The sequence below is a fragment of the Mytilus edulis genome, chromosome 4 (genome assembly GCF_963676685.1).
Source record: "Mytilus edulis chromosome 4, xbMytEdul2.2, whole genome shotgun sequence".
NCBI classification, from domain to species: Eukaryota; Metazoa; Mollusca; class Bivalvia; order Mytilida; family Mytilidae; genus Mytilus; species Mytilus edulis.
In genome coordinates this window covers 15,711,684-15,731,285 of record NC_092347.1, presented here as the reverse complement: position 1 = coordinate 15,731,285, position 19,602 = coordinate 15,711,684, and the positions used below count along the sequence as shown (strand labels likewise).

The following is a 19,602-nucleotide window of genomic DNA, read 5'->3' as shown; positions in this document are numbered from 1 at the left end:
AAGAATTGGATGATGAAAATTTACTGATTTATTATATATTTTCGTGTGGCAAAATGAGTCGTGTTAACTCTTGATATAAAAAAATACCAATTTTGATTAAATATGATGCATGCAATACAATTGGAAAGAAACATAACGGATGATCTCTAGCAAAAACATTTCGTTTTCATTATTATTTAGGCCTTCTTATTTTATTTATAATATATAAACTTTGATAGTAATGTTCTTTAGACTATATACGTTATTGAGTATACTAACATAAAGGTAAAATGGAGTATTGAAATGTGATCTCTTCGGAAATTGTACATGAATATACACTGATTCGGATTTTATAAAATAATGTAATGAGGCAGCTGTCCAGCAAGTCACAATTTGTAAAAAGTAAACCATTATAGGATAAAGTACGGCCTTCAACACGGAGCCTTGTCTCACACCAAACAGCAAGCTATAAGAATCCAAAAATGACTAGTATAAAACAATTCAAACAGGAAATACAACAGTTTAAACTATATGAAAACGGGAAACGAGAAACACTTATGAACCGCATCAACAATCAACAACCTTTGAACAGTAAATTCAAAATGTTGTAAATTTCCAGTCGTTTAAGGTACGAGCCATTTATTTCTTACATTACCTTGTATGAATTTTGAAATATAAACTACTGTTAATAACTGTACTATTTTCTTGATAGAGGGTTACTGGTCACTAGGAAGCTATTAAACCAAGAGTTCCAAATGGTGAAGTTGAAATCATCCCTTCGTTAATTTTACGGACGCCATCACGAGTTGGTTGACCGTTATGGAATAACCGTTTCACAAATGATATCGGATATGTTCCTTACGTCGTAACTATAATCCCCTTCCCTTTCATGAATGTGACCTACCGAATTAGACTATTTACCGGATTTGTAATCACATAAGCAACACGACGGGTGCCACATGTGGAGCAGGATCTGCTTACCCTTCCGGAGCACCGGAGATCACCCATAGTTTTTGGTGGGGTTCGTGTTGTTTATTCTTTAGTTTTCTATGTTGTGTCATGTGTACTATTGTTTTTCTGTTTGTCTTTTTCATTTTTAGCCATGGCGTTGTCAGTTTGTTTTAGATTTATGAGTTTGACTGTCCCTTTGGTATCTTTCGTCCCTCTTTTATTACCACTGGGTTGATGTCTATGCTGGTGGACATTTTGTCCCCGAGGACATCATCCGCCCAGTAGCAAAACTACAATTGCATGAACTTACGAAGATCAAACAGGAAACTGGCTCGGACGTCGCCCAGTATAAAAAGGTCCGAAACAGACGTCACCATGGACACGGTGTCGTCTGATATGGCAGGTGTCCCCTCATCACCAGACATGACAAATATCTCAAACACGACTCATTCAGATCATCGTCCTAGTGACAATAGCAATATTACACATATACAGCCATGTTCAGTTCTCCTTAAAGACATTTTGGTTTTTGATGACACAGTACAACACTGTCGCATTTCAAAATGTGAGACCAAAGGCTGCAAAACATGTGCCATTTTGATTACAGATGCTGAATTCACTAACAATTTGACCAAGAAGTCATATTTTACCAGAAGTTACGATGATCTGAATTGTAAATCGATAAATGTCGTCTGCGGATTAGAGTGCAACCTTTGCGGATTGGTATACGTCGGTGAAACGAAAGAAAGGCTAAACAAACGTATGTGCGGTCATAGATCAGACATTAACCTCAATGCTAACGACATTCTATACCAGCATTTCAATCAGCCCGATCATTCCATCGTTTCTATGACAGTTCGCATTATCGAAAAGATATACTATAGCTCTAACAATCCTAATCTTTCAACGACTCTCCGTAGACAAAAAGAAGACTACTGGATTAGACAATTGGGAACTGCAACACCGTATGGCTGCAATGACAAAATTGATGGTATAGGTATTCTATCTAGTCCTTCGTGTAACTCGGTGAATGTGATGAATATTTTCAACTCGACTCCTCGACGTAGACGCAGTCATGGTCATTGTCATTATACATCACCTTCTCTGCATGAAGTCTCTATTAATGACTTGCTGTCATTCATACAAAAGCCGTTAGGTATTCATCACATTCGCACGATACTTTATTCATTACCCCTTTCAAAACTTCATTCTCTGTTCAATTTATGTTTGGAATCCACTGTTACAAACCCTCATTCAAACCAATACAAACTTCAAGCTATAATTTCGGATATTGCAAGTCACAGACTTTTCAAGCCAGTTCGCATTGGAAAAGATGAAAAAGAGAAAAGATCTTTTCTAAATCTTTCCTTTGCCAACAAAGGTCTCGATGGCGTCAACCTAGGCAATACCCTTCATCATAAATTAGTTCAATCGAAAATACCTCCTTATTTCAAAGACCAGTCTGTACCAATAATTTCTTATACCTATACCAAACCTATTGCAACTAAAACTTTCAATTACAAACGCGTTTTGCAGAATCTCGATATTGACGACTTCAAGTCTAAACCTCCTGATTGCACTTGTGCTAGTTCCCAATTCATATATAATCCTACTGGCCACGTTATTACCGGTGACCTTAACATTGTTAATAACACTTCTCTACGAAATGTGTTATCGAAAGGTCCGAAATATCGTGAGCCTAAATCCATCAATTGGAAATACAACTTTAAAATTTTGATGGATTCAGTCGAGGATTATGCCAGGCAATGGGCTAAACGTGAAAAGGAAGACGTAGACACTCTATCCGAATGGATTAAGGCAGTGAGGTCGTTAATACAAATCAGAATCAAGAAACTGAATGGGTCCATCAATGCCCATGCTACGTCAATCTTTAAAGACCCAAATGTTGCTAAACACTTATCCGACCTCCATGATAAATATGTTGTTGTCCCCGCAGACAAAACCCCAAATAACATCGTTTTTGTCTGTAAAAGTCACTACATTAATTGCTTGATAAACGAATTAGGTATAGACAATTCACTTGGAAACTCAACATATACCCTCACGACACTTACCAAAGAGGAAATCCTGGATAATCATAGGTCTGTTCTTTGTTCCTTTGGTATTTCAACCAAAGATGAAGAACTGGATCTTCCATCACTGTATTGGATACCTAAACTACATAAGTGTCCTTACAAACAACGGTATATTGCTGGGTCTTCCAAGTGCTCCACGAAACCTCTTTCTAAATTATTAACATCTATTTTATCAGCAATCAAAGACGGGCTTCAAAGTTATTGTGAAACTGCCTATTCTAGAGGTGGCGTGAATCAGATGTGGATACTTAAAAATTCCAAAGATCTTTTAGAGTACATACAATCTAACTCTCTTTCATCTTGTAACAGTATTAAAACATTTGACTTTTCTACTCTTTACACAAGTATTCCACATTCCAAACTAAAAGACAAATTGAAAGAGTTGGTATTACTTTGCTTCATAAAAAAGAATGGCCAACGTAGATACAAGTATCTTGTCTTAGGGAGGGATAAATCATACTTTGTAAAGAATCACTCTGATTCAAACAAAAAATTCTCTGAAATCGATATTATCAAGATGCTTGATTTCTTGATTGACAACATATTTGTAACGTTCGGAGGACGTGTTTTTCAACAGACTGTCGGCATCCCAATGGGAACAAACTGTGCCCCTCTACTTGCCGACTTGTTTCTTTATTATTATGAGGCTGACTTCATGCAGGAACTTCTTTGGAAGAAAGATAAGAAGTTAGCAGTATCCTTTAACTCTACTTTCCGCTATATAGATGACGTTCTTTCACTAAACAATTCAAAATTTGGAGACTATGTGGAACGCATCTATCCCATCGAATTGGAGATCAAGGATACTACAGATACAGTTAAGTCGGCTTCATATCTTGACTTACATCTAGAAATTGACAATGAGGGTCGGTTGAAAACAAAACTTTACAACAAAAGAGATGATTTCAGTTTTCCAATTGTGAACTTTCCATTTCTAAGTAGCAACATTCAGCAGCACCTGCATACGGAGTATATATCTCCCAATTGATACGATATTCCCGTGCTTGCATTTCCTATCATGATTTTCTTGATAGAGGGTTACTGCTCACAAGGAAGCTATTAAACCAAGAGTTCCAAATGGTGAAGTTGAAATCATCCCTTCGTAAATTTTACGGACGCCATTACGAGTTGGTTGACCGTTATGGAATAACCGTTTCACAAATGATATCGGATATGTTCCTTACGTCGTAACTACAATCCCCTTCCCTTTCATGCAGGTGACCTACCGAATTAGACTATTTACCGGATTTGTAATCACATAAGCAACACGACGGGTGCAACATGTGGAGCAGGATCTGCTTACCCTTCCGGAGCACCTGAGATCACCCCTAGTTTTTGGTGGGGTTCGTGTTGTTTATTCTTTAGTTTTCGATGTTGTGTCATGTGTACTATTGTTTTTCTGTTTGTCTTTTTCATTTTTAGCCATGGCGTTGTCAGTTTGTTTTAGATATATGAGTTTGACTGTCCCTTTGGTATCTTTCGTCCCTCTTTTTTTTCAAACTACAACATTGACACTGTATGTCTTATCAAAATGCACATGAAAATAGTAAAAACTGAAAAATAATCCATACTATATCAATAGTGGAAAATTTGTTGCGAACTTATATCTTGACGTTTCTGTTTGACAAATATCTCTCATCTAATTGTGTATTGCCAATGTTAAAATTGTATTCTAAAAAATCTAAATGTATTTTATAGTTATTTTCGAAATAACGTTCTTGATAAACCTAGAAATACAACAGATTTGAATGCAACACAAAATTCATCCAAAGAATACAAAAACCAGAAAATTTCAAAAGGGCTATTCGTGGCTGGCTTTATCTCAATCTATTTCGTTCCAGTAAATAGAGAGACAAAATTGTGTATAAACAATTTAGGTCACTGACGAAATAAACATACGCATAATCCTTTCTGATTGCATATTTGCCATCATACCAAATTTAAAAATATGCAATGTTTCGCTGAAAATGTATGATTTACATTCATATCACACTTGTTTATAACAAGTCAAGGTATCTATATATGTGTTCGTTGTTTTTTTTTCTTTGCGTGTATGTTCTCCACTCCTAGAGGAGTCAGTTGTTGGTGATTGTTGTTTGTTTTTTACAGTCCAATATTTTAGGTAAGTACTGTTTTTAACGTAATATTTCAGTATTTATCATACAGTAGTTCTGAATATTTGATAAATAGCCTGATGTTTCATCCATATCGCGCAACGTTGATTCGCACCCTTTATCATACCCTTTATCGCACCCTTTATCACACCCCTACTATTTTTTTTTGTTTTTTTTTTTGTTTTACATTAACTCCGTTTTAATTTATGCAAGCTTCTTTAGAATTTTTTTCCCTCAAAATGGGTCCGAAATGAACGGTCATTCGGGCGTGGCGCAATTTATTGACTGACGTCATTGTTTGGAATGTGACGTCACAGACGTCGAATTTTCATATTACTGACACACGAAATGCAACAACAAAAAGAACTCAATGAAATTCCATACAAAACACACAAAAAATTACAATTAACAAAATATTTCTTTAAACAACAGCACTCAAATTGTAAGGTAACCCAGGTGCTTCAGATGAGTAATTGAGCAGTTCTTTTAAAGCTTTTAAAACAAGACAAAAGTAGAACTGAAGGTAACCCAGGTGCTAGGGATCAGAAAGCAGTTCATTTGTACTCTCCTGTTGAAATATATGATACAGCGTATAAAACATGGCAAAATCCGTATCACATGCCGCATCACCCTTGACCAATATCATCCCTCGGGCCTAAAGGCCCTCTGGCTGATATTGGTATCTCGGGATGATACTGCATATGATACTGATTTTACCCTGTATTAATCTCTATATACATTCTAAATAAAACAAAATGGAATACAAAATGTCGAAATGTTTTTTGTCGAAATTTAACTATGATTACAGCTAAACCGGTATGTTCAGCTATACGTTGTATCATGTCACTACGCACTATTTAGGTGCTCAACACAATAAAATTATGACACAATTGAAAACCTACATTAAGGAGAGGATGATTTCTAAAACATCAATTCCGATTTTATGATTATTTAGGTCGCCTGAGTTTATGTATAAAGTGTGATAGTAATGTTATTTAGACTATATATATATAATTTAGGTCAACAAGGAAATAGACATACACATTTGTCTTTCTGATTGCATATTCAATCCCATACAAATTTAAAAAAATCAAGGATGTTCGCTGAAAATGTATGGTTTATATTCATATCACATTTGTCAGGGTATCTATACTATATACTGTTCGTTGATGTTTTGTTTTTCTGTTGGACTTTCCCCTCCCACCAGAGAAGTCTATCGTTGGTGGTTGGTGGGTGTTTTTGTACTGTCCGATATGTGTGAAAGCAAATTCCTTTAATGTAATATACGTCTTAAATAAAACAAAATAAATTAAAAAATGGTTTCGACGACAGTTTTCTTTGAATACAACAAACAGTATGTCCGACTATAACTAGACGTATTATGGTTGTATCATGGCAATACACACGGTCCAATGGTCCAACCTAGTACTGTTACTGTTTGATTCACTACATCCGTGTAACATATACATCTTTCTTTTGAATATACAATACTTTTTGTGTCATAAAGCTATGTCCCATTTAATAAGTTATAACAATTAAATCAAAAAGCGACATACGATGTTTCCGTGTGTGGGACATGAACTAAGATTTCTAAGTAGTCATAATTGTTTTGTAATTACCACTCAAAACATACAAATTATAGTATATCACTTGATTTATAAGATTATTACCACTCAAAACATACAAATTATAGTTTATCACTTGATTTATAAGATTATTACCACTCAAAACATACAAATTATAGTATATCACTTGATTTATAAGATTATTACCACTCAAAAACATACAAATTATAGTATATCACTTGATTTATAAGATTATTACCACTCAAAACATACAAATTATAGTATATCACTTGATTTATAAGATTATTACCACTCAAAACATACAAATTATAGTATATCACTTGATTTATAAGACAATTACCACTCAAAACATACAAATTATAGTATATCACTTGATTTATAAGATTATTACCACTCAAAACATACAAATTATAGTATATCACTTGATTTATAAGATTATTACCACTCAAAACATACAAATTATAGTATATCACTTGATTTATAAGATTATTACCACTCAAAACATACAAATTATAGTATATCACTTGATTTATAAGACAATTACCACTCAAAACATACAAATTATAGTATATCACTTGATTTATAAGATTATTACCACTCAAAACATACAAATTATAGTATATCACTTGATTTATAAGATTATTACCACTCAAAAACATACAAATTAAAGTATATCACTTGATTTATAAGATTATTACCACTCAAAACATACAAATTATAGTATATCACTTGATTTATAAGACAATTACCACTCAAAACATACAAATTATAGTATATCACTTGATTTATAAGATTATTACCACTCAAAACATACAAATTATAGTATATCACTTGATTTATAAGATTATTACCACTCAAAACATACAAATTATAGTATATCACTTGATTTATAAGATTATTACCACTCAAAAACATACAAATTATAGTATATCACTTGATTTATAAGACAATTACCACTCAAAACATACAAATTATAGTATATCACTTGATTTATAAGATTATTACCACTCAAAACATACAAATTATAGTATATCACTTGATTTATAAGACAATTACCACTCAAAACATACAAATTATAGTATATCACTTGATTTATAAGACAATTACCACTCAAAACATACAAATTATAGTATATCACTTGATTTATAAGATTATTACCACTCAAAACATACAAATTATAGTATATCACTTGATTTATAAGACAATTACCACTCAAAACATACAAATTATAGTATATCACTTGATTTATAAGATTATTACCACTCAAAACATACAAATTATAGTATATCACTTGATTTATAAGATTATTACCACTCAAAACATACAAATTATAGTATATCACTTGATTTATAAGATTATTACCACTCAAAAACATACAAATTATAGTATATCACTTGATTTATAAGACAATTACCACTCAAAACATACAAATTATAGTATATCACTTGATTTATAAGATTATTACCACTCAAAACATACAAATTATAGTATATCACTTGATTTATAAGACAATTACCACTCAAAACATACAAATTATAGTATATCACTTGATTTATAAGACAATTACCACTCAAAACATACAAATTATAGTATATCACTTGATTTATAAGATTATTACCACTCAAAACATACAAATTATAGTATATCACTTGATTTATAAGATTATTACCACTCAAAACATACAAATTATAGTATATCACTTGATTTATAAGATTATTACCACTCAAAAACATACAAATTATAGTATATCACTTGATTTATAAGATTATTACCACTCAAAACATACAAATTATAGTATATCACTTGATTTATAAGATTATTACCACTCAAAAACATACAAATTATAGTATATCACTTGATTTATAAGATTATTACCACTCAAAACATACAAATTATAGTATATCACTTGATTTATAAGATTATTACCATTCAAAACATACAAATTATAGTATATCACTTGATTTATAAGATTATTACCACTCAAAACATACAAATTATAGTATATCACTTGATTTATAAGATTATTACCACTCAAAAACATACAAATTATAGTACATCACTTGATTTATAAGATTATTACCACTCAAAACATACAAATTATAGTATATCACTTGATTTATAAGATTATTACCACTCAAAACATACAAATTATAGTAGATCACTTGATTTATAAGATTATTACCATTCAAAACATACAAATTATAGTAGATCACTTGATTTATAACATTATTACAAAGTGTTGTAATGAATTAATGTATTTCCAGTGACTTTAAAAGTCAATATATGGTTTTCGTTTCTGTGTGTGCTGCATTGTCGTTTGGTTTTTGTTGCACTTACGTGTTTCTGTTGTTTCCTTGTTTTCTTCTTGTAGTTGATGTGTTTCCCTCAGTTTATTTGTAACCCGGATTTGGTTTCTCTCAATCGATTTATGACTTTCGAACAGTGATATTCTACTGTTGTCTTTATTTCAACCGTTACATAACATTTTAAAAATGAATATCAAATACTTAAGAAGTGAGAAGCAAAAAAAAAACATTATCTTCCTGCTTTCGCGAGTGAGAGGACAACCCCCTCTTTACATCTCCATTCAGCCGTTGCACAGTCGTTTTGTTCAATTGTTTTACTACATTGTTATTTTAAACTAAGGATAGCAAAGTCAGGATTCTGTCGCGTCAAAACTATTTCCCAACTATGCCACCTTATTTTCTATCGTGGAAATGAATGTCACTTTTGGGAGGAGGCGCTATCAATTTAGGTCCGGAAAACCTATTAATCTATCTTAATGGCATTGTTACGATCATAACATGGGAGTTGTATTGTAAAAGACAAATGTTTCCACCAGCTTTAAAACATCATTCAATGGACTTTGTTAAAAACAAACTGACAACGCCATGGCTAAAAATGAAAAAGACAAACAGAAAAACAATAGTACACATGACACAACATAGAAAACTAAAGAATAAACAACACGAACCCCACCAAAAACTAGGGGTGATCTCAGGTGCTCCGGAAGGGTAAGCAGATCCTGCTCCACATGTGGCACCCGTTGTGTTGCTTATGTGATTACAAATCCGGTAAATAGTCTAATTCGGTAGGTCATATTCATGAAAAGGAAGGGGATTGTAGTTACGACGTAAGGAACATATCCGGTATCATTTGTGAAACGGTTATTCCATAACGGTCAACCAACTCGTGATGGCGTCCGTAAAATTTTCGAAGGGATGATTTCAACTTCACCATTTGGAACTCTTGGTTTAATAGCTTCCTTGTGAGCAGTAACCCTCTATCAAGAAAATCATGATAGGAAATGCAAGCACGGGAATATCGTATCAATTGGGAGATATATACCCCGTATGCAGGTGCTGCTGGAATGTTGCTTCTTAGAAATGGAAAGTTCACAATTGGAAAGCTGAAATCATCTCTTTTGTCGTAAAGTTTTGTTTTCAACCGACCCTCATTGTCAATTTCTAAATGTAAGTCAAGATATAAAGCCGACTTAACTGTATCTGTAGTATCCTTTATCTCCAATTCGATGGGATAGATGCGTTCCACATAGTCACCAAATTTTGAATTGTTTAGTGAAAGAACGTCATCTATATAGCGGAAAGTAGAGTCAAAGGATATTGCTAACTTCTTATCTTTCTTCCTAAGAAGTTCCTGCATGAAGTCAGCCTCATAATAATAAAGAAACAAGTCGGCAAGTAGAGGGGCACAGTTTGTTCCCATTGGGATGCCGACAGTCTGTTGAAAAACACGTCCTCCGAATGTTACAAATATGTTGTCAATCAAGAAATCAAGCATCTTGATAATATCGGTTTCAGAGAATTTTTTGTTTGAATCAGAGTGATTCTTTACAAAGTATGATTTATCCCTCCATAAGAAAAGATACTTGTATCTACTTTGGGCATTCTTTTTTATGAAGCAAAGTAATACCAACTCTTTCAATTTGTCTTATAGTTTGGAATGTGGAATACTTGTGTAAAGAGTAGAAAAGTCAAATGTTTTAATACTGTTACAAGATGAAAGAGAGTTAGATTGTATGTACTCTAAAAGATCTTTGGAATTTTTAAGTATCCACATATGATTCACGCCACCTCTAGAATAGGCAGTTTCACAATAACTTTGAAGCCCGTCTTTGATTGCTGATAACATAGATGTTAATAATTTAGAAAGAGGTTTCGTGGAGCACTTGGAAGACCCAGCAATATACCGTTGTTTGTAAGGACACTTATGTAGTTTAGGTATCCAATACAGTGATGGAAGATCCAGTTCTTCATCTTTGGTTGAAATACCAAAGGAACAAAGAACAGACCTATGATTATCCAGGATTTCCTCTTTGGTAAGTGTCGTGAGGGTAAATTAAGTCCGTCGTCAAGGGCTTTCATTAAGAATAAGAGGGTGTAAGTGTCCGACTTTTCTTTTATTACATTTAATGAATAAAATAATGGATATGCTTAAATGTTATTAAATAGAATGAGTCGGGGAACATACAGTTATGAAATACATCTCAAGTTTTACATTTGTAATAGTTCTAAGTTGTTTTTGTTTGTTTTTCATAAAGGTGTTTCATTTGACCATCGTATTTTGATACTGTGAATTTCAATGTAATTATATCAAAATATAGCCGAAATATATTTGATAATAATGTAATCGTGGTAATCTGAAGCGAGATGATGTATGAAACATTTTTGATGCATACGGGTTATTTTTTTTTATCAAAAATACCAGGCTTGACAGAGCAGTCAAGCTAAACACGCCTGAACGTATGAAGGTGTGCCACTTTTCTCTTCTCAAAAAATGTTTCCGGGGGAACATGCACTAACTAATGCTTCAAAAAGATCAATCCTGTATTTTGCTGTTGATTTATTAGGTTTAAATTAATACTTATGGGTTACCGACCATTGAAACAGATGTAAACAATTCAATTATAACAAATTGGTCAATTTTACCTTCACTATTAAAGAGTTCCATCTTTTTAAAGTTTTGGTTTCAACTGGATATCAACCAGTATGCCCTTAATGATAATCGCGTGTACTTAGTTCGTGACAATATAAGAAGTGAACATGGAAAAGATAAGAAACCATTTATATACTACGACATTAGTTGAAAATCTATCACTAACCATTTCGCATACTGTTAGCAAAGTCTCAACCATGAGAACCGCCATTGTTTTCGTTGTTTGCTTAATTGGTAAGTGCAATTTACTTACATGTGACATGTTCTGTTAAGGTACAGGAATGAACTCCGACTTCAGGCCAGATACACATATTCTTATTAATTCTATTGGACATGTTTCATTGACAACATTAAGTATTCGGAATATATTGTTGTGGTGACTTTCGCCATTTCTGTTCCAATAAATATGATATTTATAGTTTACTTTCCCAAGGTATCAGTTTTTAACGTACATATATTATTGGTTATAAGAAGATGTGATATAAGTGCCAATGTGACATCTCTCCTTAAAAGTCACAATTTGTAAAAGTAAACCATTTGCCATGAATAATACTAAGCATTTCATACAGCTTTGCGCTTTGTTCTCTGCTTGTTAACCTAGAATGTGTTGCCCAAGATCCGTAATCTGTAGTCAATAATGATATTCTTTTACACCAAAGAATGAAGACACTTTTGGGCTTTTGGAACGGATATGTAAATGTAATGATAGAACATAGACACTTTGCATCGGTCAACTGATTCGAAATTGCGACCGTAAATCTGTACAGTTTCCAATGAGCCGCTTTATTGATCTTTTCATATTGGTTTTAAACGGTTGCACTCATTATTGTATAACTTTGAACTTTGATTACAAAAACAATCATTGAACTCTTAAGAATCACCGAAGTAAACACCTTGTACATTTGGTATATTTGAAAATGGTGATGGGAGAAAATTACACCGTTTATTCAAGTATTCTTCAAATAATTTTCCATGTCTATAATACATGAACCGAGAACATCATGCTTCCTTCCTGTTTATAATCATAGTACAGCATATTTCTAACAGTTGTGATTATTACAAATTATATTTTTGAATGAAAGAAGAGCACTCAAAGATTTTTTTTTAATAAATTGTGTTTTTACAGCATACGTTACCGCAGAGACATGTTCAGGTAACAATAACTTGGACACTCAGTGCTCCCATCTCACTTGTGATCAGGGATGGCATTTGGCCTGTAATAGTGGACAATGTACTTGTGTTCAAAACACCGCAAACAGTAAGTTTTGAAAACTTGATTTAGAAAAAAGAATTCATTTATATGAATACATGTTAACTTTATATTATTATATTTCCTGTCTTGGAATATATGGAATTTCACGTTTTCCTCGAATTAAGTCATGTCAGTTTAAAAACGTGAAACAGCAGTCCACAAAATTCTGAAAAAAACCCAACTGTTGAGCATCACGAGTCGAACTACAAACCGGGTTTCAACTATGACGACCGACAGGGTAAAGCCTTTCTGCTTTACCAGGGGGACATTAAGTGTTGATCATGCAAATAAAATCCTGTAATAATCAACCACACATAAATGACAGTAAAAATTGAATAACAACCATTGCAAGGACAAGTACAAAACACAAATGCAGAATTTGTTTCATTCGTATAACTATCTATTGCAACTGTCGAAAAGTAAAACCCATGGCATCAGTACAACAAATATCACACAAACAGCCTAATTTAAACTGGCAAGCATCATCTTTTTGACAGTTATAAGTTTTCAATAAGTATTTACCGGTGTATCGATCAATTAAGAAGGATTGCATAACACAAATATTCGCAACCTAAAAAATCAGTCTTACTTTCAATATATTTTCTGAAAAAAATGACAACCCTCACACACAACATATCTTATCTTTATGTATACAATGGTAGTGGTTGGTTTGCAATGTCATCTATATTTACATATTTAATTGTACATATTTTTTTCATTATTTTTTTCTCCATTTTTACCACAGGAATCTTATCTGTTTTATTTAAACTTATAACTTGCATTTATCAAACCAGTATGAATATTTTTCCTTGCATCCTATTGTAAATATTATTGAGTTGATTTTAAATCTCGAACTCTTGCCAGTAACTGTAAGCGTTCTTAATATACATTTTAGTCATGCATGTGGGCTGCACATTACTTTGCACTGTTAATTTGCCTCTTAATCTTTGCACTTAAATCTTATAGTTTATATATCTAATTAATTGCAGGTTGCACTACTAAAGCAGAGTGTGATGCAGTAGCTAACTGGGAATGTCCAATGAACCGTCGTCATTGCATTGATGGTACTTGCAGGTGTACCAGATTCTAGTTAACTTGGACCTGGAATAAACAAAATCATTACCGATCATTCACTCATCTTTATTTGTCACCTAACATATTTCGAATTAGAGAACGAATAAAGATGTCACAATTGGTTATGTTTTTCTTTTTCAAATAATTCTTTCCATTGTTGATTTAAAGGCTCAGTAAAAGACCAAAATTATATATAATATGGCCTGTATATAAATGTCGTTCAGTAAATAACATTGAACAATACTAATGTATGGTATTAAGTTATTACAATAATTTATTTTGGATATGTGTACAATTGATTATTCGAACAATATTTTTTTAATTACAAAATTAGGTCCAGCCTTGATATAGTTTTGTTCGCATTTTAACTGTGTGTTTTATGAGCAAGATAACATATGAATTCCTTTCTAATTCAATCAAAAAATACTAATGTATGGTAATATGAGGCAGGCATAACCTGTGAATGGGGAAGAAGTCTGTATGATTTTTTTTTTATAAATCAAACATGTTAAAAAGAGAAACGGAAATACCGTAACGTTTCCGATTTTGGTTCTGTTGTTAGGGATTTAGTTGTTACATTATGACGTCATATTCAATGTAAACAAAGAACGTAACGTTTCCGATTTTGGTTCTGTTGTTAGGGATTTTAGTTTTGACGTTATTTAAGTTATGACGTCATAATCAACGTAAACAAAGAAACACTATCATCAGGTAACATTTTTTTTTTATAACAAACAATTTTTAAAAATGAATAAGTATTGAGTTCCTTTCTTAGACTGATAGATATACATTTTATTCAAAGTCTCATGCAAACAAGACCGGAAACGGAAGTTGATTTCTGCTCAGATCCGGAAATTAAAAAACGCGAAAAAAAAATTGAATGATTTTGAGGTCATAGTACAATGAAAATATCGGGAAAATTTTCCCGAATTTTTTTATTTTTTTTTATTGAATTTTCTACTGTTAATGGGGACTTCGTCCCAATATTAAGTAATTACAATAATTTATTTTGGATATGTGTACAATTGATTATTCGAACAATATTTTTTAATAACAAAATTAGGTCCAGCCTTGATATAGTTTAGTTCGCATTTTAACTGTGTGTTTTATGAGCAAGATAACATATGAATTCCTTTATAATTCAATAAAAAAATACAAATTTATGGTATTAAGTAATTACAATAGTTTATTTTGGATATGTGTACAATTGATTATTCGAACAATATTTTTTTAATAACAAAATTAGGTCTAGCCTTGATATAGTTTTGTTCGCATTTTAACTGTGTGTTTTATGAGCAAGATAACATATGAATTCCTTTCTAATTCAATAAAAAAAATACTAATGTATGGTATTAAGTAATTACAATAATTTATTTTGGATATGTGTACAATTGATTTTTCGAATAATATTTTTTTAATAACAAAATTAGGTCCAGCCTTGATATAGTTTTGTTCGCATTTTAACTGTGTGTTTTATGAGCAAGATAACATATGAATTCCTTTATAATTCAATAAAAAAATACTAATGTATGGTATTAAGTAATTACAATAATTTATGTTGGATATGTGAACATTTGATTATTCGAACAATATTTTTTTAATAACAAACTTAGGTCCAGCCTTGATATAGTTTTGTTCGCATTTTAACTGTGTGTTTTATGAGCAAGATAACATATGAATTCCTTTCTAATTCAATCTTATTAAAATATTGATCTCTGATTTTGTTATACTACATACGAGTAGGATAACGAAATCAGAGGTTAATATTTTAATTAGATTGTTTCTAATTTGAACTAACATAGGCAATACGACGGGTTCCACATGTGGAGCAGAATCTACTTACACTTCCAGAGCAACTGTGATTAATCCAAGTTTCATGGTGCGCATTCTTTAGTATTCTTTGGTGATTTCGTGTACTATTGTTCGTCGGTTTGGTTTTTTTTCTTTTTTGGCCATGACGATGCTAGTATATTTTCTACTTTAAAAGTCAGTCTGGTATTTTTCGCCTCCCCTTTTTTACAATTGGAGTATTAATGGTATTATATCTACACCCATACTAGTCGACTTGTTTTTGTACATCTATTTAACATTCATGCAAAAACTTCCCAAAGGCAAACAGGAGAAACATTTTGCAAAGTTCTTTTATTTATCTCTCAGATATATTGCTGGTATCTCAATAAAGCACGTTTCAATGGGTGCTTGCATCTTTTAAACATATCCCAGTAAACTTCAAATTAATGATAATGCAGAAAAAAATATTTTCGATTCACATCTTCATCTTTTCCGAATATTGACACATATGGACGACTTTAAACTACAACCTATGATAAAAGTGAAGATTTCAACTTTTCAATTGTCAACTTCCCAGTTATCAGCACTAACATCACTTTGCATTAACATATCAGTTGGTGCGTTACACTGGTGCATGTTCATACTATACGAACTTCATTAGCAGGGATGTGATCCTTACATCAAACACAGCTTCACATCGACACTTCACAAATTTAACAGTCAACTTCACGAATTGGTTGTCCGATACGACGTGTATGTGTCTAAACCCACTTAAGATACCAGATGAGTTGTCTTATCTGTAAATTTAACGATTGTATACTCTTCCCGATTGTGAAATTTTCATAACGTGTTGATTCGCATGGTGGTTGATGCTTGCATATCAAGAGATGCTTAACAATTGTCATGTCTTGCATTCTTGTCTTTCTTTTTTTCTAATGTACATTGTCTTTAGAGTCTCTATATGTCGTTTCTTTGTAAAAATAGTTATTTTATTAATAGTAATTAAGATAAAATAGTGTTCACTGTTGTAACTCTATTTTTGAAAATTTTACCTAATATATAGATATAAGAATATGTTGTATGAGTGCCAATAAGACAACTCTCCTTTCAAGTATTATTTGTAAAAGTATAAACTATTATAGGTCAAAGTATTGTCTATAATATGTTTGTTTTGCTCACACATTGTTGGTACTATAATGGAATTATATGCGACTGCCAAACAAGTGAGAGGTGAAGGTAGTTGTAAAACCAGGTTTAATCTATCATTTTGTACACTAGGAAATGTCCGTACCTAGTCAGAAAATTTCTAATATGTATTTGTTTTTCCATTCGTTTAATGAGTTAGAGCTATTGGTTTTACCATATGATAGGGTTCTTCCAAAATATGACAATTTTTTAAATTGATGAATAAGTAGTATCAATCAGCAAACTATTGTTCTGGAAAATAATCTTGTTTACCGTGTGCCAAAACTACAACCATGGATTCCCTCAAAAGGAATAGATATTGAACAGTTCCAGGCTTATTATTTGATACGCCAAAAGCGAGTTTCGTCTACATAAGACGCACCAGTGACGCTAAGTTAGAAAGCCAATAGAAGTACAAAGTTGAATAGCATTGAGGACCCGAAATTACAAAACATTGTACCAAATACGGCTAAGGTAATATATTCCTCAGATGACAAAATTTTTAATATTTCGAAGAATTAATACTTTTGCAAACAGTAAAGTTATAAAAAAAAATGACCATAAAATTCATATTCATGTCAAAACTGAAGTGCTGACTACTGGGTTGGTGATACCCTCGAGGACGAAACGCTAACCAGCAGTGGCATCTATCCAGTGATGTAAATAGTTATCACAGATAATATGCTTATACTTTGATACGCCAGCCGCACGTCTCGTGTAAATATGACTCAACAGTTTCGCTCAGATCAAATAAGCTAAATCAAATACAAAGTTGAAGACCATTGTAGAACAAAAAAATCAAAATATTTGACACAAATGCAGTGATAAAAACAAGGAAAACATTTTCCTAGGGTATTTGATCTGAGTTAGCTACGTGCATGCTTTTGAATATTTTCACGTAATGGAAGTAGAGACGATTACTAGTAGTTATTTTTTACAAGCGAATGGAAAACCTATACTTTTGTTTAAATCTCCCTTTTCATTGTTGATTTGAAGGTCTAGAGAAGAAATATATATAATTCATATTAACGGCAAGTATTGATCCATGAGATCTCACAGCTACTTAAATCTTATTCCAAACCAATCATACATTCTAGAGGAATGAAAGAGAGGCAAAAAAATTCAAAGGAACATTCAAACTCAAATAATAATAAACAGCTGCGCCATGAGCGCATGATACGCCCGACGTCTTGTGTGGAAGTTTTATGCAATAATCATAAATAGTTTCTGAGAAAGTTTTAAGCAATAACCATTTATTGTTTTTGAGACACGGCGGGACATGTGAACCCCCCCACTCCTCACCCCACCCTTTTTTTACAAATATCACTAAAATAAAATTTTGAATCAAACAAAAAAGTATACAGATTAATATAACAAAGAAGTGTGTAAAGTTTTAAGCAATAATCATAAATCGTTTTTTTGAGATACGGCACGACATGTAAAAACCCCCTCCCCCTATTTTACAAAATACTCAATAACTCGAAAATGAAATTTTGAGTCATCAGCAAGAAGTATAAAGATATTTAGATTAATATAACAAAGAAGTGTGTAAAGTTTTAAGCAATAATCATAAATCGTTTTTGAGATACGGCGCGACATGTAACCCCCCCCCTTTTTTACAAAATACTCAATAACTCAAAAATGAAATTTTGAATTATCACCAAAAAGTATACAGATATTAAGATTAATATAACTAAGAAGTGTGTAAAGTTTTAAGCAATAATCAAGAATCGTTTTTGAGATACGGTGCGACATGTGAAAAAAAACACACCCCTGTTTTAGTTACAAAGTGCCGTAACTCAAAAAGTTTAAATCTTATTTTCACCGAAAAGTATACAGATCATTTGACCATCATAAGAAACAACAATATTATGTTTCATGAAATTTAGATAAGTTGTTCTCAAGTTACGGTGCGACATGTTTACGCCGGACAGACAGACGGACAGACGGACACCGGACATTGTATACCATAATATGTTCCGTCAAAATTTTGACGGGTGTATAAAAACAGGTCGAAAATAAACTGACAACGTCATGGCAGCCAAAAACTAAATGATTTCAACATCAACACTAAGAGCTCTTTGTGAGCAGCTACCATAAATCCAGAAAATCATGAAGAAAAATGAATGCTCTTGAATATCATATCAACTGGGAGATACATACTCCATATACAGGCGCTCATGAAATGTTGCAACAAAAAAGCAGAAAGTTCACAATTGGTAACTTCAATCATCGCCTTTGTCTTGAAATTTTGTTCTGAATTACCCTTATTTGCAATTGCTAGATGTAAGTAAAGATATGATGCAGAACTGAATTTGTTTGTTTTTACAATGATTAAGAACTGGTTTTGTTTGTTTTGACAGTGATTGAAATGAAAACACACTGTTGACTGCTGTACCCTTATTTTTGACAATTTTACCTATTTTGTCTGTTTGTTTTGTTCAAATATAGTTGTCAATATAATGAAATTTAGTGTGACTGTCATACAAGTGAGAAATTTAGCTAGCTTTAAAGCCAGGTTGAATCCACTATTTTCTACATAAGAAAATGCATGTACTAAGTCAGGAATATGACAATTGTTATCCATTTGTTTGATGTGCTTGAGCTTTTGATTTGGC

The 19,602-nt window shown here is 32.4% G+C and overlaps 1 protein-coding gene across 1 annotated transcript; it reads left to right on the top strand.

The window, feature by feature from the left end:
- Positions 1-11,780: 11,780 nt before the first annotated feature.
- LOC139519072 (serine protease inhibitor Cvsi-2-like) lies at positions 11,781-14,131 on the top strand. Its single transcript, XM_071310850.1, has 3 exons — positions 11,781-11,916; positions 12,809-12,940; positions 13,924-14,131. Exons 1-3 carry the CDS (start codon positions 11,790-11,792, stop codon positions 14,022-14,024), a joined length of 360 nt encoding a protein of 119 aa, XP_071166951.1. The 5' UTR covers positions 11,781-11,789; the 3' UTR covers positions 14,025-14,131.
- Positions 14,132-19,602: the final 5,471 nt, after the last annotated feature.

Excerpts from the sequence above, each read along its gene's own strand:
- LOC139519072 (XM_071310850.1), top strand. The coding sequence starts at position 11,790 with ATGGAAAAGATAAGAAACCATTTATATACTACGACATTAGTTGAAAAT. Across the intron at positions 11,917-12,808 it reads TTTCGTTGTTTGCTTAATTG|CATACGTTACCGCAGAGACA; the intron begins GTAAGTGCAATT and ends GTGTTTTTACAG. Across the intron at positions 12,941-13,923 it reads TGTTCAAAACACCGCAAACA|GTTGCACTACTAAAGCAGAG; the intron begins GTAAGTTTTGAA and ends AATTAATTGCAG.